Source organism: Tyto alba, unplaced genomic scaffold (assembly GCF_018691265.1).
Source record: "Tyto alba isolate M040663 unplaced genomic scaffold, T.alba_DEE_v4.0 Super-Scaffold_20000042, whole genome shotgun sequence".
Taxonomy (NCBI): domain Eukaryota; kingdom Metazoa; phylum Chordata; class Aves; order Strigiformes; family Tytonidae; genus Tyto; species Tyto alba.
The window spans coordinates 429220-452471 of NW_024881293.1; the positions used below are offsets into that span (position 1 = coordinate 429220).

A 23252-nucleotide genomic window follows, 5' to 3' on the forward strand; every position below is an offset into this window, starting at 1 on the left:
TTCATCCGGAGGAAGCAGGAAGCAATGGGGATGCATGGAGATTTTGGGGGGAGAAGCCAAGGTGTTGATGGGCCGGACAGTGGAGAACAGGACCTGCTTGTCTAAAGGGAAGGGTAAACTCACATTTCCTGGGGAGTTTAGCAATCTTGGGTGGATATCCCCTAGGGAAACACAAATCAGATGTTGCTGACCTGTTTTTCACCCTGGCTTCAGCTGGCAGACTCCCACCTTTCTGCCCTCCCAGACCAACTACAGAGAGGAGGATTCCTCTTGGGATGTTCTCCTTCCTTTTTAATAGCACTGGGCCCCTCAAAGCAGCCTACTGCAGAGAGCTGAGCTGAAACTGTATGACAAGCCCTAGTGCCAGCACGCCCCCCCAGTGAAGAGGAGCACAGCAACACTTGTGCTGCCCCGTGGCCTCCCAGAGGTCTGATCACCCTGGGCATTTCTGCAAAGGAAAGCAGCCAGCAAGTGACCAGCATGCTGGCTGGTGCGTGAGCAGACGAGCTTGCCGGCCAGAGCCATGGTCCCACCACGCTCCAACGCAGGAGAGAGCTCTGGGATGAGAGCAGACTCTTGCCAGGGATGTTTGGAGACCAAGCAGGATGAGGATGAGGCAGAGGGCACTGAGGGAGTGCAGCTAAGGGGATCTCATCTCGTGCGTCAAATGGAGACCCGGGGTTGAAACCCTGCTGCAGTGCCTCGGGCAGCGTGCACAGAGGCAAGGGTGCACGCTGGGCTCAGGCAGAGAGCATCTGCTGTGTTTGAGGACACGACGCCTGCCCCGCCGCAGCACGGGTGGGCGCCTGGCCGATCGGGGTACTCACGCGTGCAGGCGGCCGAGGGGGGATCCTGCACCGCCCTGTAGAAGCTGCTGTCGCAGCGGCACACGTGGGCCGCCCGGCTCTCCGAGTGGCTGTGCAAGGGGCACTTGGCACACAGCTGGTCCCCAGGGGCCGACTTGTAATATCCCAGCTGGCAGGCTGCAGAGGAGGGAATGGGCAGAGGTCAGAGGGATGTGCCCAGATGAGAAGCACCCCATGGCTTGGCAAATGCCACCAGCGCAAAGCTGGACCCCGCTCTTACCCCTGTCCCAGTGCATGGGAAACCAGGCCTTCTCCCCAGTGCCTGGGTGAGTCCCCTTCCAGCTGCCCAGCTGAAAACCAGGCTCTGTGAAAACTCTTTTTGTCTCTCCACCCAGGCTGTATTTCCTGCTATCCTGGTACCTGTTCCCCACTATTTCATAAGCAGACTTGGGTGCCTCTGCTTTTTGCCAGCTGCCTGCAAAGCTCGAGGTGTTCTCCTTGCACCCATGCCTGCTGCCCAGAGCTCTCCCCACTGCAGGCACCCCTCTGGGCCACCAGGGCAGGGAGCACTGCAAAGATCAAAGCAGGCAGCACTGGAAATCACCTTGTTAACTCTTCTAAGAACCATCTCTTCACATCGTGCCCAGGTGCCCCAAAACAACAATGTGGGTGGTTTCAGGAATTAAAAGCTCCACACCCTGGACATGGTGCATGCCCCTTTTCAAGCCCCTGGTGTGCTGCTATACAAATCAAACAAGTTTCCTTGCACAAAACAAAGGGCAAACACCCTCTCTTGTTTCACTTTGCAGCAAACTGGCAGTGCACACACACTGTCTGCTCTCTGACGAGGGACAGCAAAGCGAATCAGCCAGCCTGAGATTTTTCTGACAACCCACCCCACCTTCAGTTGCTCTGCATCCTCCTGGTGCTGGGGGCTGTGTGGCAGGAGCCATCCATGCTCATCCCATGCTGGTGCTGGAGTGGGACTGCTCTGTCCTACCCCCACCTCCTCCAGCAGCCCCTCGGGTGAATCATTTGTCACACAAACAAACAACTTGTCTCTCATTAGGAAAATCAATTAGCTCAAGAGTAACGTGTCATGTGAGGTATCTGTCTGGGGATGGAAGGATTTGTCCTCTCTTGTAGATTTTTACTCCCAGTAAGGAAAAACAGGCTCTGTCTTGGTCCTTGTATTCATCAAGAACTGCTAGGACCTGTTCCAGTGATTCAAGCATTAATCCTGGCTCTGACTCATTTCTGGTTTTCCCTACTAAGGTAGTAATATCTTCATTTTCCCATCTTTACATTCAATGACCACCTCTGCACACAGCCTCAATTTTTGCTTCCAAGCACGTAGAAGGGTTTTGTTTGCCATCCAGCATCCCCGGTGGTCTGGATCCCTTTGTGCTGGCTGTTTGTTCTGCTTCTAGGTGCTCATTTTTTTTTTACTTTTTTAATAGCACTCCGTTCCTTGCCACAGATTTCCCTGGACTGATTGTTACCAACAGATTTCACGTCACACGCTGCATAGTAATACAATGCCCTCTTTATAACCAAGCCACTTCCAGCAATGGCAGCTGAAGGCTGTGCTCCAGCCACCCACTTCCCTGGTGGCATGCTGGTCCTTCTTCAGAGTCTGTCACCAGCTTCTGTTTCAGTTTTGCACTGAATGCTACTTTAAAGACAGGGGAGAAATACCATCAGTAAGATGTAGACATCCTGCACGTGCCAGAGATGTTGGTATCATGGCTTGGTATAGCAGGCCAGAAAAAGCAAAGTCCAGAAGCTCCAGATTTTGTTCCCAAATCTCTGCTCCTCCAGTCCTGGAATAGCATCAGAGCAAGGATCAGGAATGCCCAGACCTGGGGACGCAAGGGACAGCAGATGCGACTCACAAGAAAATTACAGCATCTCAGAGCTGGCTTTGTTCCCCGTCTCTCTCAATCTTTCACCTCCTCAAGGGCATCAGAAAAGGAAAGAAAACAGGGGAGCTGGGAGAGGAGGTTTGTTGTCCCCAGCTAACTACACCAAGGACAGCCCAGGACGTTTGCCAAGCTCTGGTGATGACTGGTCCTTGTTATGTCACACACCAAGAGAGCCAGGGACTCTCTGCCTTTATTGAATGCCCTTTGCCTGATGCTGCAACACCCTCCAGTCTGCAACATCTTGGTTTGGGGTTTAAGACTGAGATGAGTGCTGTTATATCCTGTTCCCATGTGGGGACAAATTTGAGGGATAGTCAGTTGAGGAAAAAAGCTCTAAGATCAATTCTCTATGAAAGAAAAGTTCCTCATTCCTCTGTGTGGGAAAGGATAAAGACATGACATGAGCACAGCCTACCAGATGGGAACTGAGAAATGAGACAGCCCCATGATCTGTGCTAGCCAGGGCACATGCCAGGATTTGACACCTTCAGCTTGTTGTGTGAACCCCACCTTGTACCTGCAAGAACCAGCAACTAGGGACTCTTGATTCAAGAAACACTGGAGTGGTTCCCTTCACCAATATTTAAGGGCAGAGAAATCACTGCTGTATCAGGTCTGGAGACAGGTCATCAGGAAGGATGGGAACACAAAATTAAGCAGATCTGCACCAAGAAACTGTAAACACTTAGCATTTAATGCTGTTAATAAAAAAAATTAATTACCTATAGCAGCGATTCACAATTATTTTAGATGCACTCAGGGGGAAAATTATCCTAAATGACAAATTACAGGTGAGTTTGTGCACCAGGGCAGAGCCATTGAGAGCCACCTCCCAGCACCTGGGCAGCACAAGCACATGAGGAGGCCTGGAGAGCAACTGGGGCTGGGACAGGCACTGCTCTGGATGGGGTCATGCACCTCCGTGTGTCTCTGTCCTTATTTTAGATGGAAACAAGACACACATGCAAAGCCTTTCACAGGCATGAGAGGCAGGGCACTAGCTTGGAACCTGCACAAGATGTGAAATCCTTACAGTACTGTGTGACAGGCATGTCCTGCTCTGGATTGAGCTCTCTCATGGTCAATGACGTGTGGAAGACCAGGACCTCCTGGGTTAGATGTGGTAGGAGCAAACCATCAGAGAATTGGCCAGAAAGAAAGATTCAAACACACCAGGTCTAAAATCTAGAGATCTCCATAGCCATGGCTGTAGCACACACTGAAGTCATCAAAATCTGAAGCCACACAGCAGGGAGGTGCAGAACCATTGTCCTGCTGTGTTCACTGCAACCACCCACTTCCACCTGCCAGAGGTACCCTCCCAGGAGCCCCTGTAGAAGGTGGTGATTTCTTTTAAAAATTATTTTATAGTTCATACCTTTGTTCTGTGTCTGAGAATCTCTGGTCCTACCTCTTTGTGGACCACCAGAAGTCCCGCTACTGGTGTCCTCCTTCTGTCCCTGGTGACTTTCCCCCTTCAAAACCCAGCCAAGGCTGCCTGTCCTTGCAGTTTCATCTCACAGTGTGGTTTTGCAGTGCACGTGGAACACCTTTGCCTGCAGTCCATCTTAAGACTTGCAAATCTACACTGGGCTTGCAGTGTCTGCTCCCAGTGTCACAAGGAGAGCCTACAAGAACTGACACTAAACCTGTGTGTGGCAGAGCACATCTCCAGCCCTTTGTTGCATAGGTGGGTCTCCAATTACCAACACAGCTTCTTGGGGTCAATACCATGGGGCTTCCATTGGTCCTCCACCCCACACAGTACATCTTGCATGTTTTTCCCAGCCCAACAGCCCCACTCTTTCATGCATGGTCTGTCCAAGGGGCCCCGGAGCAGTAGACTTGTCTCAGAAACAGTGACCGTGGGGAAGGCTCAGACAGCCATCTGTAGTTCGGTCCATTTGTTTCCCTCCCTCTCTGTCCTCTGGGGACAGGATAACATCTGCTAATAAGCTGGCAGAGCTTGGGAGATGATAGATGAACCTGTCAAGGATACACTAGCTGGGAACAAGCCCCTTTGCTTCATCTGAAGTCACGGTCTGGGACTAGTGCTCTGCAGGTGGCCCTGGTGGGACCACCATGGGTTACTTCAGGGGGCATTGCAAATGAGAGCATTGACCCCATGTCACTCCCTCTCAGCTCCACCCACAGCCCAGGAGGTTTGTGGAGGGCCGGGGCACAGCTGAGAGGGTGCCATGGGGCAGCTCCACAGCACCAGTGCCAGTTGTCCCCTTCCCTGACCCCACAACGAAGATGGGCATCAGCAAACACCAGAAGAGCAGCCATGTACCTCCCTTTTGCAGTGCTGGGAATAGAGATGGAAATAAGGGTGTCATAGACACTGTGACAGCCAGAGACAGGTACCAGTCCCCGAGCCCTCCAGGCTGTGGGAGAAGCTAGCACATAAAATCCAGTTTCAGCATGATGCCTCCAATCTCAGCTCCCACATGACACAGACACTGAAACAGAAGCATGCTATTCACAGTCATGTCTTAAAAAGAAGCATCTGCCTCATTGCCCCATACTCTGTGTGTTTGTAAGACTGTGCTTCCCTTTCCCTGCAATCCCAGGTCAACCCAGGCTCTGTCCTCAAGTTGGTTGGTGATCTGGAGGGGGTTTTGGGGGCTGGCTGGGCTGGTGCACTTAGGCAAACTTTTGACCCCTAGATCATGCACCATCCTATAGCCCTGCTGATGCTCTGTGCATCCTTTGCACGTTCCTTGTCCCTGCACTGTTTCACACCCCTAGTCTTACCTCTAGGCCCTAAGCACCACCTTACAGCCCTTCACACAGCCCAATTCCCACCTCCAGCCCCTTTGCACAGTTCACAACCCTTCCCACCTTCAGGATTACCTTACAACCTGTCACACCGCTCCACACAGCTGAACTTGTCTCATATCACCTCAGACTCCACCTCACAACACCTCCTTCTGCTTTGCCCTTCTTCCAGCAATTTGACCCATCCCACACTCCTTCACACTCTCAGTATTACAGACAGTGGAACCAGGCAAGTTTTCACCCATGAAAATTTTGCAGAGCTAGCAACACCCTATGCATCACGCCGCAAGCAAATGGCACATGCAGAAAAAGGCACCCTGCATAGATTCTTGCTCAACACTCAGATTTCACAGTCACCAGGACAAGTTCTATAAGCAGGGGCCTGTTCTTCCAAGTGGAGTAATTCCACTTGCAGTGCTGGGCAAACTGGAACCTTGGTGATCCATACTGGCTGCATCCCAAACTGGACATCTGCCTGATGCTGCTATAGGAAAATCAGCAGGTCTTACTTCCTGACTTGAATTCAGTACTGTGAAAAGCACTCCTGACTCTGTCCTGCTCTTCTTCCCTACATTTTTAAAAAAATAAAAAAAACCAGGAAACATCCAAATCACAGTTTTCTGCTAGGGCTGCTCTGCTGCCTGGTACAGACATCATTCTGTGGAACAGGAATCGAGGTGATGCTGTGCAGTCTTATGTAGGTGAGACAGCTTGGCACTCTCAGAGTGAAGGCATTTTTATAAATCTTATCTGGGGAAGCACTACAGCTTGCAGGAGGTGGATGGAAATAGGTGGTCTAATGCTAGCATTAGAAAACAGTTCTTTCCAAAACTCAGTCTTCTCAGAGGGCTTTAGACAGAACTATCCAAAGCTTCTGAAAAAAAACAGTTTTCACCAGACCAAAACCAAACCCAGAAAACGCGGTGTTCAGGAGGGTGCGGGCCTGAATGGGAGCCACCCCTGCAGATGACAGTGCTGGAGGTAGCCCTGGATCCTGCTGCAAGGCCTCAGGTAGCAAAGATGCACAAATGAATAAAGGACATACAAAACACCAAGAACTTAATCCCAGCCCCTGCAGGAACCAGTATGTAGCTTTGGAGGGTATGTGAGCCCTCTCACCACATGCATATGTCTATGGATATATACAGGGGCTGAATTTTAAAATAAAGGTGCCCAGCACTCCAGCAGAAGTAAAAGAAGAACATCACAAGGGCCATCACAGCCCTCACATTCACACATCTGAGCACCACCAGTTTTTGGATCCCTTTCTCCTCCCTGGGGAAGTGTCAGCAGCAACATCTTATTTTCAGGAAGGGGAAGTCATCACACAAGAAGCAGTGACATGGGTGGGATCTGGATCTCATGCCAAGTACAGAACAAATTTTTGGCACGGTCCTACTGCTCGGTTGGATGAGGAGCATCTTGCCCATGCAAGGCAATCACACCAAGCCTCTGAATATGCTGGTAGCACATTTAAGGTCCTCAGCCTCCCTTTGCATTACATCATCTCCAGTGTAAGTACTGGTGCAAAATTCCAGGTCTTTCCTCCAGGCTGCCTGTTTCCAAACTCCCCAACAACAGCTTCCCAGCCACCTGGACATTGGTAATCCAGAGAAACAACCTGTGTTCATGACTTGAACCTGGACAGATTCTGTGGAAGAGTTTGAACTAAAAAAAAACACATTCCAAAACTGGTGAATGTCTTTAAGTGCTACCAGATCCATCCATTACAGTCCAGCTGCTCTTCAGCACTTCTTATAGGGACTACAGAGACCTACCAAACACAAATGAAATTTATTTCATCCCCATCAATACCTTGAACTCCAGCCTAGCATCATTCTCACCCTTCATCTATGTCAGCAGCTAAATACAACAAACTCAGAGGAAAAGTGGTAAACAAAATATTCAGCCAGGGACAAAAAAGCATATTGTTCTGTTGGTGGGGAAAGGGCAGCTCTGCAGTCATCTCTGTCCTTTTTGTTTCTTCCTAACCCGGAAAAAAAAAAAAAAAAAAAATGTTTTATATGTTGGGGGGACTGCTTTGGGGATTTTTCCTAGGAAATGCAATTGGCCAATTTCTTTTTAGAGGAGGGAGTGAAAGTGCTAGAGATACTGAGATCACATTTTCCTACACCCTGCCTTCTCCAGCATGCTTGCTGAGCTGAATTAGCCATGCACACACAAACAGACTAATTAGTAGCCATGTCTGGGACTGTATACTGCAAGTCCTGGTATGAAGCAAATGTGAATCCAAGGATCCCATCCCAGGGCAGGATAATCCTCCAGGGAAAGAAGTTTTTCCTAATGTCCAGCCCAAATCTTGCAAGTAATATGTGTCTCTGACACATATCCTTTGCAGTCTGTACTCATCTGAAGTCTGATACCTGGATCCTGAACAGTCCTAACTTATGTCTTAGCTTTTTTTATTGTTTTTGAAGATGCAGGGCTTTGCATGTAATAAACAGCAGGCAATATAATCTTAACAGCTGGTATTGCCTGTATTTTACAAAGCAGCTGACTGACTTGCAAACCAACAATGAAAATCTTGTAAGTCACTAAGTTTCTTTGATTTTCTTTCCTGGCATCACGGAAAGGACATTTGCATAACTCCTATAGCGCGTCTTTGAAACTATCACTGCTCTTGCCCTTGAAAGGTTTATTTTGGTACACTCACAGCAGAAGCCCTCTGTGGTGGGCACCCAGGACATCGGTGCAGTCTAGCTCTGGGTACAACAGCCTGGTACTCTGCCAGCAGTCACGGGAGACTCTGAGCAGGCATCACTGAGGTGCAGCACAGCCACCAAGCCTGTAGCTTGGAGCTGGCATGTGCGCCCTGGGACCTGCACGGAAAGTCTCCTTGAAATCCACACTGGCTTGCAAAGAAACGTGAAACATATTCCAATGTGTTTGTCTGGAGCTGCAGTAGCAGGGAATTTCAATGCACATGTATCTGTCGCCTTGATACATGGGACATATGCTTCCAGGCAGGACCTAAGGGAGGTGCCATTACCAGCCTGGTAATGGGTGCCCTGAAATCCCAGTTTTACTGGTTGACAGAGGCATGTGTGACCCCCCCACACATTTTTGGGGGCCCTGTGTAGCTCAGAGCCAGGGAAAAGGAGTTTTGCTCAGAGTCAGCCCAGCAAGACCAGCGTCCTGTTTCCAACAGAGCAGACTGTATTGGCTGTTTCATATGAAGACACAACACAAGGAGCTCACAGTTACTGTGTGATATTCTTATACAGATGGGAAAAAAATCACTGTTAGCAGGAAAAGGAGAGAGAAGCCTGAAGCTTCTTGGAACTTTTCTGAATGAGAAAGGGATAAGGAGTTTGGGGAGAGAAAGGAATGAAGCAAGGCTCTGGTGGACTCTCTTAACCACTAGAATATCTTTCCTCCTGTCTGCATGCCTCTCCCCCCTTTCTGTGCACGCTGTGGTCTCCCTGGGTAGGTATCCAGAAGCAAGCAGAGTCCCCAGCTGCAGTGCACTGGGCAATGGAGTCCATCCCCTCACACCCAAGCCCAAGGAGAGCAGGTTGCATGCCTCTACCTTTCCTCCCTTCCAACATCAGCATCTGCACCACATCTGTTCACACAGCTGTGAAGGTTTGCTGCTGTGGCTGCAGGCCATTGCCCAGCCCAGCCCAGCTGGAGTCCATGCCTGTTCCCCGGCGTCCTCTGCCAATGGCCTCCCCTTCCCCAGTGTCATTTTGTCCCCTGGTGTTTGTAGGGCTTACACTGACCCTATGTAGCCATGGTTGTGCCCAGCAACACAGTACATGGGTGATGGGGTGCAGGTGGGTGGGATTTCCCCTCCTCTCACACCACATAGCTCTGCTTCACCCCTTGCCCCACCAAGTGGAAAGTCAGTCTCCACTGACTTTCTTCATAAAGGCCCATGGATGCAAAACCGTATTCACAAGCATGTAATTACCAAGCTGGGTATTTTCTCCTCTTAATTAGCAATGCTGTGGTGCTTTAATTGCTCGATTAAAGTTGCCCATGAGGAAGGTTTAAGGTACATTAAATTTGCTGATTGGTTCATCAGCATGAATCCCACCAACTGGAAAAAATTAACTGGCTTCCAGATTGCTAACCAGACTCTCCAGATCCATTTCCACCAGCCATGTGCCACAGGAGGCACGGGAGAGCCCAGCAGCAGAGAATTTTGTCCATGAGGGGCCAGCAGTCCTTCTCCTATTCCCATCTCTTCTTCAGTTTAGGAGCTGGAGAGGAAAGGGTCCCAGCAGTGACAGCTTCCCTCTCTTCAGCTTGTCCGGAGGACACAGGCCATTTTTTCAGCTAGAGCAGCGCTGGGTAAGTCTATCTCAGGGCTAGATCCTTGTTCAGCCACACACATCAGACCCCTGTTTGGCTGCTGTTCTCGCTCAGCCCTGGCACGCTACAAACACCCGTCCTTGTGTACAAATGGGCTGATGGAGCAGCAATAACTTAACTGTTGCTCCTTCATCACTATTTTCCAGCCAAAGGCAACAGCCAAGATGAAGCCCCTGGGCACAGCAGAGGGAAAGCAGCCAGAGCAATCAGGACACCCAGAGGCTAAGACGCCTGGTCCCAAATTTCAGACAAAAATGTCTGAAATGCTCCTGAAACACATGGACATACCACAAAGATGTTCTTTGGGAATAGCATTTCTGCCAAAAGCTCATCCAGCTGCTCTGACAACAGGGAAGATGGCCTGTCCCTTCTGTTTTACCCTTTTTCAGTTGTTCATTAAAGAAAATGTTTCCTGGGAGATTCTGGAGGTCTCTGTGGCTGGTGGCTGGCTGGCTGGCTGAGTTTGTGTCAACTCCCAGAGAGCAGCACCACGATCTGTAGCTGTGGCACTGCTACTGGCGCTCCAAACAGACTCTGTGTGTGTGTACAACTCACAATCAGCTAAACAGAATTTATCCCAGCTTTCCAGTTTTGCTTATTGATAGCTGGTGACAGATGCAGACCAAGGAATAATTCAAATCTGCCCCAAAAGGGTGACCCTGGTACAAGGACTAGGGACTCAAAACCTTGGTGGCTCAGAAGCCTGGCAGCCCTCCCCAAAGAGGGTCTGGCTGGGGCTGGTAGGAGGGGTGTGTGTACAGAGCCACTGTCCTCACCTGCCTGAGACTCCCTGTCCACCTCTCCATCCTTCACAGGATGTCCCGGTTCTCAGCCTCACAGCTGTTTGAGAAGGTAGTTTATGAGTTTTTTCCCTTCCCTCAGAAGGAAAGTCGGGGTTAAAATGTTCCCCTTTCTCATTTCTCTAATTGCACTGACCATACTGAAATGGGTCTTTATTTGTCCCGTACAGAAGCTGCATATAAATAAGGTGAATTAAGCTGATTGTCTTCTTATCTGATAAATTGCTGGGACAGATCCTTCTCACTTATGCCATCGCCTATTCTGCTATTTAGGCAGAGAAGTTGCTGTGTGCAGTGTGTAAGAGTTATTAACATGTCTTGCTATGGACTGATGCATTCCAAGGAAGCATTTCAAGGAAGAAAGAGCAGCACATCCAAGGCCAACTGTGGATGACAGGAGTGAGGGAAGCAAAGACCTTCAGAGCCTTGAAAACAGAGAGGAGGAGTGGGGCAGCAGGATTGTGCTGCTCTGGGAGAGGGACTAAGAGGGGCTTCATCCTTAGGCTGGTTGTGGCAGAAGATGCCATGGGACTAGAAGCTAGGAACTTTAGGAGCTGGCAGACCCCAGGTCCCCATCAGCAGCTGTGGAAATTCATGCTTAGACCCAGTTTCTGCCCAGTAAGACACGGCAGCACCCGTGCCCAGCCACAGCTGGAAGAGGGGGTCCTCTGCCTCTGAAGATAAATCAGGCAGATGCATTAGGCACAGATAGAGGGGACAAATATCTTGTGTGATGCAGGGTTTTGACACATCTGATACCAGGCTAGCTGGCATCCTTAGTGTGGTCCTGACCTCCGGTGTCCCTAGGCTGAGATCTGCTTCCCCCGATCTCATAGAAACTGTCCCTCGCATCCTTACATCAAACACATCACAACAAGACAAAACGTGTGGATCCTGCCAGGGTAAGTGTAAGGAGTCAGAGATCCCAGCCACCACACTCCTGCCCAAACAAAGGGCCATCCAAGGTGATGACTGACAGTAAAGATGATAGGAAGCAGAGAAGTTCCCCAGGTTTCTACACATCCTCCACCATGTCCCACCTCAACCCATCCCTCCCAGCTCTGGGGCACAGCCTTTCTTCTCCTCTGAAGGGCTGGGAACAGCTCTGACCATGATCTGGTTTCCCGAGCTGTCTTCCATCACTCTGGCAGGTACTTAGAAAAATGAACGATAAAGAGGAGGGGGGAGAAACCTCCACTGTTCAAACATCTTTAGCTTTGACAAATAAGGCGTCCGGCTGTGGAAGGCGGAAGGAAATTAATTTGGAATCACATTTTAAACACTGCCATAGAGGCAAAGTATCTTCTCTCTAATTTTTTTCCCCCAAGCAAAAAATGAATTTCCCTGATATTTATAGAAAGATTATTAGGGCCACAAGGAGTGATTTATATCATCTCATCCCTGTGACAGAGAATGAAAAATTGCTGGGGCGACAGCCGTTGGAATCCTGCTTTTGTCCGCCTGACAATTAAAACGGCTAATTTCCAACTCTGACAGATCCACTGGGGTTATAAATCATTCCAGAAAGGCACTTTTCACTGTGAAAAATGCACTCTGCCCCAATCAAGCACAAGAAGCTTAGATCAGAGATTTGCATCTGTTTACTTTCATGTGTAAATATATGTACTCCTGCTACACACCCACCCACCAAAGGAGATGCTAGGAAGGAGGTGCTGTCCCTGCTCTCTTGATGTTGGACTATCAAACTCCCCACGCAAGGAAATAGATAAATGGGACTGGGAAGGCAGGAGGGCAAGATGACACTGAGGTTGGAGAAAGTCCAGTAACATTTCTGACCTGTTTCTGATGCCACAGGCCCTGGAGAACTTCACCTGGGAGCATTGCTAGTTGAACAGCATGGGTTTGATTCCATCTGCATGAAGAAAGACCAGTTTCTGCCTGTGTCCACCCCATTTGGGGAGGGAGGTTGGATCACAATTCCCCTGTGCTTCACCTAGAGGTAGGAGCAGTGTCACCAGAGAAGGGCAGGAGGGCAAAGATGTATCTCTCCCATATCTTTGCTCCCTAAAGAGACATAAACATGTCCAAGGAAACACAGGAAAATGAGGTGGGCTGAGCACATGGACCCCGGGCCTTCCATCTGTCTCTAGGCTTTGGGGTGGTGATCTCCTGGGGCAAAATCTGCTGTATGGGACCACGGGAGGAGAATACAGGGAAGGGGTGTTTGGCCCTTCTGAACCAAACCTTCAACTCACAGCTCCTTTCAGTCCTGGGGTTCAGACCCAGCTACACAGGCAGCCCATGCCAGTGCCCCCTCCCACGGTAGCATCTGCCTGGCCCCATGCACACTTTGGACCCACTCTTTAATGTGGGAGAAGACGACCCTTTCTGAATTATCAGATCTATCCCAGGATGACTTTCAAATCAATGGTCGCAGTCAGGAGGAGTTTCAGATAGAAGCATTTATTCTGCTCGTCCTTCCCACTCCGCGTAGCTGGGGACCCACCGGGGCTGGCGCAGGTCCCAGTGGCACCTGGATCCATTCCAGTCTGGCGTCAGACGTCCTAACCTTGTGTCAAGTCTCCGTAAGACAAAAGCTCCACTTGACGTTTCCATGAAGCTCAAACAAAAGCCCCACACTCTTATTTGTGCTGCTCCCCTAAACACATCCCATAAAGAAACCGAGAGCAAACAAATCTGTGTGGAGGGCTCTCACAGGGAGCTCTGAGCGCCGTGCTCTGTACACACACATCCCCATGCCTGGTGCACGGTTGCTGCTGGTCACCCTGCTTCCTTATCACAGTTTGTACAGTAGGCAGCTTGAAGTCTGCCCAGTGGCACAGAGGGCCCTGGGAAGCCTTTATGCCCCCTGGGCAGCAGGGCTGCACAGCAGCCCCAGGGAGGGGTGATGGATAGACACAATAACCTTGTTTCACAAAAGCCTGGTGGTGTTCTTTTTGCTTTCCTTGCTTTCAAACCCCCTATCAAAGGGAAGTGAGAGGTGGGGCATTTTGGAAAGGCCAAATTGTGCTTTTCTGGAGTGCACCATCAGAGATCTCAGCAAGAACCAGAGCTGCTGGGGGCACTAGGGTGGAATCTCTGGGTCACGCAGTCCATGGTAGGGAAAGATGGAGCCAGGGCTGCCACTGTTCCGATGCCATCCCCCGTTGCAAAGCCAGTCCCCACCCCAAAGCTATGCTCTGCGCACCAGGACTTGTCACAGTCAGGCCCACAGGAGCTCCCAGGGAGTTTGCCAGTGGTACCAGCAACGCATTTTGAAAGCATGAAGCCAGCCAGCAAAAGCTTGGGCAGCCCTTAACCTCCACAGGGGCTGGCTGTCCAAGTACCTGTGAGTAGGCTTCTGTCCTTAGCCCTTCCCCAAAGAGGCAAGAGCCCCTTGCAGCCATCCCTCCCCTTGCAGGCACCACTAGCAAGAAGCAGGGACTCACCCATGCAGGAATCCCGCTGCTCTTCATAGCCAGCACTGCATACGCACTTCCCGATGGGCACCAACCATTCTCCTTCAGCACTGCAGTACATTTTGGGGGTGTCCCTCTCCTCCGAATGGCCCACACACTCTCCCCGCACTTCCACCAAGGAGGATGAGTCCGCCCCAGTCACAGCCTCGGAGAACGATGCCAAGTTCCTCACCATTGCTGGGCACTTCTTGTAGTACACCCGCACCGAAACAATGGCAATGCAAGCACCTATGTCCTGGAAGGCCAAGTAGAAACCCCTCTTGCTCAGTGGCCCCACACCCCGCACCTCTGTGTTCAGCTTCAGGCGCCTCACCCCAAGGTCCACGTTGGTGAAGCTCTCATCGGCTGCGATGGTGTCAATCTTCATAAACTGGGTCTCACGAGTGCTGGTGCCCAGGTCCCTGTCGGACTCCAGGTAGTAGAGGTTGAAAGTCTCCTTGCAGGTGCCCAGCACACCTGGCATGCTGTTACAGTCACGAAGAGTGAACTTAATCTCTGCATAGACCCGCCGCGCACCGTCCCGTTGAACCCAGTTGGTCCGTAGCCAGTTGTTCTGGTTGGGGGTCATGACATTACAGACTTGGTAGGTGTGGATGGGGCTGAAAAACTCATCCATTTCATTGATAGAATCCCACTGCGGGACAGAGAGAGACCAGGTCATTCTAGATGTCCCTGAACACTGGGCGAGCACAGGACATGCAGGAGTCTGTGCCATCACCCACCCTGGGATGAACTCCCTCCGCCCCTGCAGCTGCATCTGGACAAGAGATCGCTGCTGCCACAGACGAAAGGAAAATGAGGATGAGAAGACTTTACCCAACTCTAATGTGGTCAGTAACTCTCACAGCACACCCTAATGCAGAGCTGGATGAAGTGCACCCCTGTTCACAGATGGGAATGCTTGCATGAGGCTGATCTGATGGCAGAAGCTGGTAGCACTGTGTGTTTAGAGGGCTCCAAAACCTCCAGACAATGTATGTAAGTCCCTTTTCTTGGTGCTCAACCTGCCATTCACAGCAGCAGAACCTGAGTGATGCTCACCTGGGTCTCTTCGGGCTCATGCTATCTCCATGCACAAACTAAACAGGCTGCTTCCCAAATGGAGAATGAGTTTTGGGGTGCATAGCACAGGCTGAAGGGCAAGCATGCAGTGAACACAGGACTTGCATCAAGAAATGATTTTCTATAGGGGGCTCTGAGCCCCCTTCTTCCCAGGAGAGGTGAGGGCAGTGTGGTTCCTCTGTGTGAGCCCACAGTGTTCAACCCAGCTGAGAGGCTGGACGGGGGGCTGGCTCTGGGAACCCAGAGGCTGACAGCTTGATAGCACTGGGGTTAACATTTGGTGTAGCAGCAGGGTGATCTTGGGGAGGGGATGCTGAGCAAAAGCAGGTTGCAGTGAGTGGGACTGTGATGGAGGGGCAGTCTGGAGAATAATTGGGTGAGTTATGAGGGGACAGTGACATTTGTGTCATCCAAGGGAGGGAGGCTAAGTGGTTTTGACTGACTCGAGGTGCGAAATAGTGAGATTTTGGATACAAATTAGCTCAATTATTGAAGGACAAGTTGAACTTAGATGTTGAAGGCTACAGGACGCTTCTGGGGGCTCACTCTTGCCTCACATGTCTCCCTCTCCACACCCTCTAATCCCACCAACCCCTCACCAGGACCCTTTCTCTGGGGACTTCCCACCACCTCTTCAGCTCATGTCCCTCTCCAAACAAGGCATTCCCATCGCACCCACCATGGAGAGGACTGGGACATTTGAATTCTTAGAGGAGAAAGAGGAGGAGGAAGAAGAGCAGAGAGGACTTCAGACCTTCTGACTTTTCCCAGGCCTCAGCAACAGGTTTTGAAGATGTCTGAGTCCCACCACTATGCCCAGGTCCAGCTGTGAGGGGCATTCCCAGAGGTGGCACCTTTCCAGCAGCCCTGCAGAACCTCAGGAAGGTACTGGCATTCCTGCAGCACTGGCTGCCCTGCCTGCCAAACCATTGCCCCACAGCCTCAGCACCCCTCCTTCCTCGGGCTGCCGGCTCTGCCTGCACCCCTGAAGGCAAACAGCGGGGAGCAGCTCCCCACCTTTGAGGTCTGGGTGCTGTCTGGGGGGTCTGAGGGACCCAAGCAAAGCTCCAGCAGTGGTGCACAGAGCAGGAAAACACATTTTTTTAAGCAGAATTGCGAGTATATTAAAATAAACCTTCAGGCTCGCTCTGGCAGGGCAAAAATGGTGATTTCTTATGAGAGTGGTGACCTGTGATTCATTGCAGACGCAAAACCAACAGCAGCCCAGAGAGAAGGAGCGTGACCCTCAGCTCAAAAGTGGTGTGCCTGAAAATTTCACCCCAGTGACTGTGGGAGCTGGCAAGGATGCAGATCTGCTAGGACAGGCACCTTGACAACCTCGCTATCTTCAGGGACAGGACACGGCTAAGGGAGGGCTTCACACCTCCAGAGCATAAGGGTTATTGGAAAGAGATTATCGGTGATACCTGTAAGACAACTCACTTCTTCCCTCTCAGATGGGAATGTTCTTCCTCATTTAATCTCCTCTACCTGCAGCTCCTGGGGAGGAGGTACTGCTGTGCCTTCTGCTAGTGCTAGGGTAGTCAGAGCAGTCATTTCAGTGATGTGCATCTGCCAAAATCCCCCAACATCTTGCATTTAGGAGAAAGCTCTTGTTTCTCACTCCTAAAGAGCTTAAAGCAACCCAGAAAAGGCAGCAGCTCTGGGTGCAAATGTCAACAAAAGCTCCTTCAGAGGGGAATATTCTGGCAAAGGGTGTGAAAGCCAAGTCACTGCCAGGAGACAAAAATATTTCTGGTTCTTTCAAAAAAATTGTCTTCTGAATTCCAGAAATGCCCAGGCTTGTCCTTGGTCCTAGGGCCACTAAAGACCCGCTCTGCACCCAGCACTCAGGTAGATAAGATGGAAAGGAGCTGGGCTACCTGTGTGATTTGCTGGAGGGGTAAGCGGCAGCACCACTCTTATTATGCCTCAGCTTCCCCAGCCACAGAGATGAGCCCGTAGAAAGTGCTGTGACACCCAGGATACACTCCTGCCACTTGGCCAGGGGGTACAGGGGTGCCCTAAAGTGCTATAGCAGCAGCAGCCACAGCACAGCTCCCTGCACACCCCTGCACTGGGGCCGGTGGGAGCCAGCCAGCTCCCTGCTCTTGCATCAACGTGTGCACACACTGAAGCGCTGCAGAGGGTGTGGAAGTTGTTGTCAAAACTAATGGAGCACAAATTAACACAACATCTGTTTCCTGTCTTTTGCCTGCTGAGCTCCCTGGGGGGAAGCGAGGCAGAACTGCACACAGGAGGAGACACGCGGGGCAAAGGCAGAGCCGAGGGTGTTAAGCAGGGATGCTCCCTCCCCACAATGTACAGTCAGCTCTCCTCTGCAACATCTATGAGGCGTGGGACTCTCCAGGAGTGTCTAGCAAGGGAAATGAGAGGTTACTGTGTGCATCAATACGCCGTGGCCTCCAGCTAGTGAGGTTGCTTTGGGTGTCCAGACACTTCTCTCCCAAATCTGGCAGAGGAGACGGGGGTCATGACCGCGGTGTCCCCAGACCACTGTGGAACTGCTGGAGCTGACAGTGTCCTCACCGCTGGCAGAGAGCAGGGAGACAAATGCCTATCTCCAAGTACTGCCAATGGTCGTCATCAACTACAGGAGAGAACTAGGAGGCTTCGCAGCTGCAACATCACTCTTTCAAACTTGATGGTTTTTGCACAGTGGCTGGACTGTCAGCTCGTTCCCAGGGACATATGTAACACCTTGGGATCCCAGTCTGAGACTAGCCTGAAACACCACACCTGTACCACTGGTCCACAGGGCAAGTGCTCCGCCATCGGTGGAAATACATGGAGGGAAGGCAGGCCACCTGAACTGGTGGCTCAGATGCCACAGATGCATCTTCTCAACACGCCACAAAGCAACACAGGTCCCATGAGCTCTGCCAGGTCCCAGGACCTGCTGGGCATTTGGGATGGTGGGACCCACTTCAGGAATCCCCATGACTTGAGGGTTTTTTTCTATTTTACCTTAATTACAGGCTCATATGACCAGGGAGAGGAGTCTCTGATGCTGAGTACCATCGGCTCAAGAGCGCAGGCACCGTGCACGCACACAGCCTCCTGGCATCGCCTGCTCTTGGCTGACAGTTTGAAGTGGCTTTTATTAAACAAAGCTTAGCCCAGCCCCCGTCATTGTGATAAGATCCCCTAGTGAGACGGAAATGAGGACATCATAATTAAAGTGGTGAGCGCACACGTTGCGGGGGGGACATGATTGCATCAGTATTCAGGGGGTTGCCTAATAGTTTAAATTAAAGTCAACATCAGTTATAAAAAAACTTGCCAGATTATGAAAGGCGAAAGATGCAAACACCAGATATCTGGGCATCTGAGCAAGGTCTTAGAAGTCTCCCAGGGCTTGTATGGCACAGCAGAGGGGGGAGAAGGAGGAGGAGGAGGAGCAGAGGGGGAAAACACACAAGGAGGGACCATGTCCCCCCCCCTCAACATCCCACCACCCTTGTGGTGCCCATGGAGGGACCCAAGTGATGACTTCCCAGCCCTGGGATGGCGTCCAGAAGGGATGCCAGGTTTGCCTGGCATAGCAAAGCTTTTGCTGCTGCTGAGACATCCAGCACTTTCCTTCCTCCCGAGAGCAAGCACTGAGCTATGGCACCTCCCCAGGAGCTGCCAGGTCCCTTGCACCACTGTCACTGAGAGAGAAAAAAAAAGAGAAGGACGTTATTGCAGCTATAAATCATTAGATGGGAGGCATTAATGGAGATAATCCCCATGAAATCAGTCACTGCTGTGGCTAAGGAGGGATTTGTCAGACAGTTAACTACCCTGAGCTTCACTGCAGGTGATTAACTCCTGGTAGTGACCATCATCTGGGGAATTAGCAATAACCCAGCATTTACTGAACAAGTACTGGGAGATGAGTTTTTCTCTCAATTACTAGTCTAAATCTTTGTTTTCCAATGTTCCAATCCTACCCATCTTTTTTTTTTTTTTTTTCAAAGAAAATGAGTTTCACCGCAGCTTGCCCTGTAACTTGCTGGTGTTCCTGGATCCAGATAGAGGCTTGGAATTGGAAGAGAAACCCAAGAAATAGCAAAAGGACATCAAAGTGATGGAGGGCAGAAGACATGGCCTGGGCAGATGGGATAGCCTCAATATATTTTGGTCCTCTGAATAGAAAGACATGACCCTGAAGGGGGTTGAAATGGCAAGAACACAGCACAGCTTGGACTGGGGACAGTATTTTTGCAGGGTGGGCTCACAGGCATGTCAGACGGGGTTCATTCAAGCCATGAACTGGTTGTTGACTGCAGGACCAGAGTCAGGCAAAAAAAAGTCCCCTGCTGCGTAGGTTTTGCTCTGCAAACAGTTCAGTCCCGGGGTGTTTACAGCAGCACTGTACACCGCAAGAAATCCCCATCCCTGATGCACAAACACTGCTGAGAGACCGTCCTGTGGGCAGAATTGTGTCATCTGTGCTCTCAGCTGGTTGTTTAAGCAAATCTGGTGTCTTTCTGCCAGTTTTCTCTCTGAGCCACTTCAGACTGAGGGAAGCATGCTCTTGGCTAATTGTTCCCAGGGGCCTCAGGATACATCCCTTTACCAGGAGTGGAGGGGCAGAGATGGAGAGGTGCAAAGCACTTCTGAAGGTCTTTCCAAGTGCTCCCGTTAGCAAAGCCAACATGAAGCATGCCAGGATTGGGGCAGCTCCTGGGTGGCAGATGCCCACCAGCGCTCTGGACTGACCCCAGCCCGTGCAGCGAGGGGGATGCTGTGGGACCATGGAGGTTCTGGTGGGGGACAGACAGGGGCGTTGTGAGTAGCGTGGGGTGGCCTTTCTCTGGCACCCAAGGTGCTCCCATTATAATTACCTTTGCAAGGCATCATTCCAGCTCCTTAGATACCCTGTGTCTGAACAAAATAATTTCCTGTTTGACTTTGTAAATCAAAGTAGACGATACAATAATTATTAATAATATGTTGAATTATCTCATCAGCGTTTTAATTAGTCAGTAGAAAAGCAATTTGCAAAGGGGCCAGTCGGGCTCCCTCTGATCCAGCAGGTCACGTGCCAAGCAAGGAGAGGTGAGAGAAGGGCACTGGGGCAGTGGGGCATTTTGCTGGGGAGAACTGGGAAACAAGAGGCAGAGAAGGGGAAGGGGCAACCTATTTGATGGCACTGATAAGAGTTTAATTTTCAATGCAAAGGGAGTTGTTCTGGGGATAGAGAAAGCTGCAAGGCTCCTGGGAGCTCTTTGAAGTTATAATTGAGAGGAGCTGCAGCCTGCGGGACAGGGATGCTCCCGGTGACCCTTCCGCTTCCTGCACGTGTCTCTGGGGTGGAGGTGAGGGAGGGATGCAATTAAACCACTGAGCTGCAATTACAGCCAATTACCCCTCAGTTAATTGTCTGGCAAGAGGAAATGTCAAAACAGGCCACTCGTGCCTCCCTGATGGCTTGAGACTCCCCAGGGCCAACAGTGCTGCTGACCCCCACTGTGCCCATCGCTCCCAGCCCCCTGCTCCTCTGCTCTTGCTGGCCACAGCAAACCCAGAGAGGAAAAAACCCTCCTGTGAAGCAAGTTCACCTTGTCCACAGGTGTGATGAAAACATCAGGACTTTGCAAGTGCTACCCTTTCAGTTTTGCACTGCTGATGCTTTGGACTGTTGCCCCATCTGTACGGGCAGCTCCAGGATCTCCCAGTCCAGAAGAGGAAATGTCTGAGACTGTCGTCTTTCCTCTAGCACCCCCAGGAGCCCCAGAAAGGTGGGACAGCAGCTGCAGGTGCTGGAAAATCAAACTGTAGGGCACTAAGGACTGAGCTAGCAGACACAAGTCCCCTTCTAGAGCTCCTCAGACTGGGGACTGGGACTCTGTGCTGTTTAGTGCCATGCAAAGACCCAGCTGGAGCTACCCATCTCCCTACTGTCACCCATGATGTGGCCCTGGGTTCACACAGGGCAGGGGAATGGAAATGTGGCTAAATCAAAATCAAGTGTGACTTCAGCTGGGAAAGTAGAGACAGCAACGTTGCCTCTTGGCAGGAGGATGCTGTGACAGATGTGCCTGTCCATGGACAAAGCAGAGACACTTCAGGGACATCCTGCACCGTCCAGCACCCAGCACATGTTCGGGCAGGACAGCCAGCAGGCAGCAAGGGAGGACAGCATGGGGCAGGGGGGCACTGCCACTGTTTTTATATCAGGAGTATCTGAATTAAGAAAATGGCAGCAAAAACAAGGGACCTCAAATAAAATCTGGCTTCACAGTACATCACCTCTATACCACACCAGCAACTGGGCTCTACCCATCCCAGGACTGCCAGTCGCATCACACCGCAGTGGGCAGGGACAGTTCCAGAGACACCAGCAGTACTCCTGAGATGGTGACCAGCAAACTCAGGCCCTTTCTCGGAGCAGAGATCATACGAGGCTTGGAGCCATGTGGACCCAAGCTACCAAGCCTGTGAGTCACCTGGCATCTCTCTCGCCTGGATCTGAACCCTGCTGTAGCTGCTGCTCGGGAGGCATCTGCTCAGGGCCAGATCATTAGTACTGAGAGCGAGTATCCTACAGCAGCTTCTCTGAGACACCAGGACACTATCCCACCTCCTTTCCAGTGATGGCAACTGGATCCAAGTGCATATTTACTACTCAAAAAGCACCTGGAGCTGAAGGACCAGCAGGAGGGTAAAGGAATTAGATGCTCTTTGAGGATGATGTGATGCAATGGCCCATGGAGGAAGAACCACAGTCCAGACAAATGCGCAGAGGAGCCACTAAAACATCCAGCCGGAAAAAGATATGCAAAGTTGTGCAAGAACATCACGTCAAGACCCAGGCACCGTCTTTGAAGGTGTTCACACAGCTGTATGGTCATCCTCTTGGTAATGAGTTGGGCAAAAGCACAGGATAACTGAAGAGTGATATTACCCCATGACTTACCTAGGTCTTGTAGGAGGACACAACAGCATGTCCAAGAGGTGGCTTTGCTGTTAGGTGTTATACAAGTCTCTTTGGTTTTCTTCTCTTTTTTGTCATCCAGTGTTAACTATTCTTAACACACATCACTAATAAGGTGGAGACTTCAGACATGTATTAGGGTTCAGGAGTTGCTGGGCTGCTGGTGAATGGCTGCTGGGCATCTGCTGTAGTGGAAGAGAGCAGCACAGCTGTGCCTGCCCTGCGAGCCAGCCCCAGCACCCTACGGTCACATAATGCATTACACCTGGCAGCCCTAATGGCTCAGGTCCTAGGATTCAACCCCTGGATTTGCAGATGTATAATACAGGATGCTGCACCTTAACCGGTCATGGAAGTCCCTGATGTGGTGAGAAAGAGGCACCTGTAGCCTCAATCCCTTGTCTGCTTTGGGAGTGCAAGGTCCTGCCCAGCCATGCCCGTGTGTCCCCAGGACAGCCAGCTCAGGTGGATTCATCTTCATCCAAGTCACCTAGGTGATGTGATGGAACCCATCTGTATGTCTGACAGCTACAAATGGGCCTGGGGATGTGGTCACACAGGCTTCTGGAGAGCTTGACTCATGGTGGATGTTCCAGAAGAAGGAAGGTCTTGGGCAGTCTGTGAGCAGCGAAGGCTCTGACTATGGGGAGGAAATGTTTAGGGTGTGGTGAAGGGCAGAGCAGTGGAAGTGGACAAAGAAAACCAGCCCTCACTCCCAGAAATATGCCAGAAGCATCCTTACAGGGGAGCAGAAGAAGCCCCGGTCCCTGATCCCCTAAACATTCATCAGTACCCTGCAGGATGCCAGGATTTGGCAGCAGGGCTGGGATGAGATGGCAGAAGCAGAGTGACAGAACAGGGCTCCGTACAACTGAGGGCAGTCTGTGCATGACCTTGAAGAGGACAACATCTGCTTCAACCAGGGAGGCAGAATAAGGTCCAGTGGCTTGAAACCAAGCCAGGCAAACCCATGTAGTGATGTTTTTTTAGCAGGGACCTGTTACAACATCACTACAGGACCTGGAGGATTTACCACCACTGGCAATTTTGTAGTCAAGGATGATTTTTTCTAAAAGCTGGACTTTTCTGAGCTGTGAGTAAATTGACAGGTCTGAAGGCCTCTATTTATGCAGGAGATCACATCACATTAGCTC

General features: G+C 50.9%; 1 protein-coding gene across 1 annotated transcript in view; it reads right to left on the minus strand.

Moving 5' to 3' along the window:
* Positions 1–23252, minus strand: part of EPHA8 (EPH receptor A8) — a 51522-nt gene that overhangs the window by 14405 nt on the left and 13865 nt on the right. Inside the window, exons 3-4 of the mRNA XM_032997290.2 lie at positions 14061–14724; positions 828–983 (exon numbers count right to left, since the gene is read on the minus strand). Of these exons, the coding sequence (XP_032853181.1) occupies positions 828–983; positions 14061–14724 (820 nt within the window). The remainder of the gene's footprint in view (positions 1–827; positions 984–14060; positions 14725–23252) is intronic.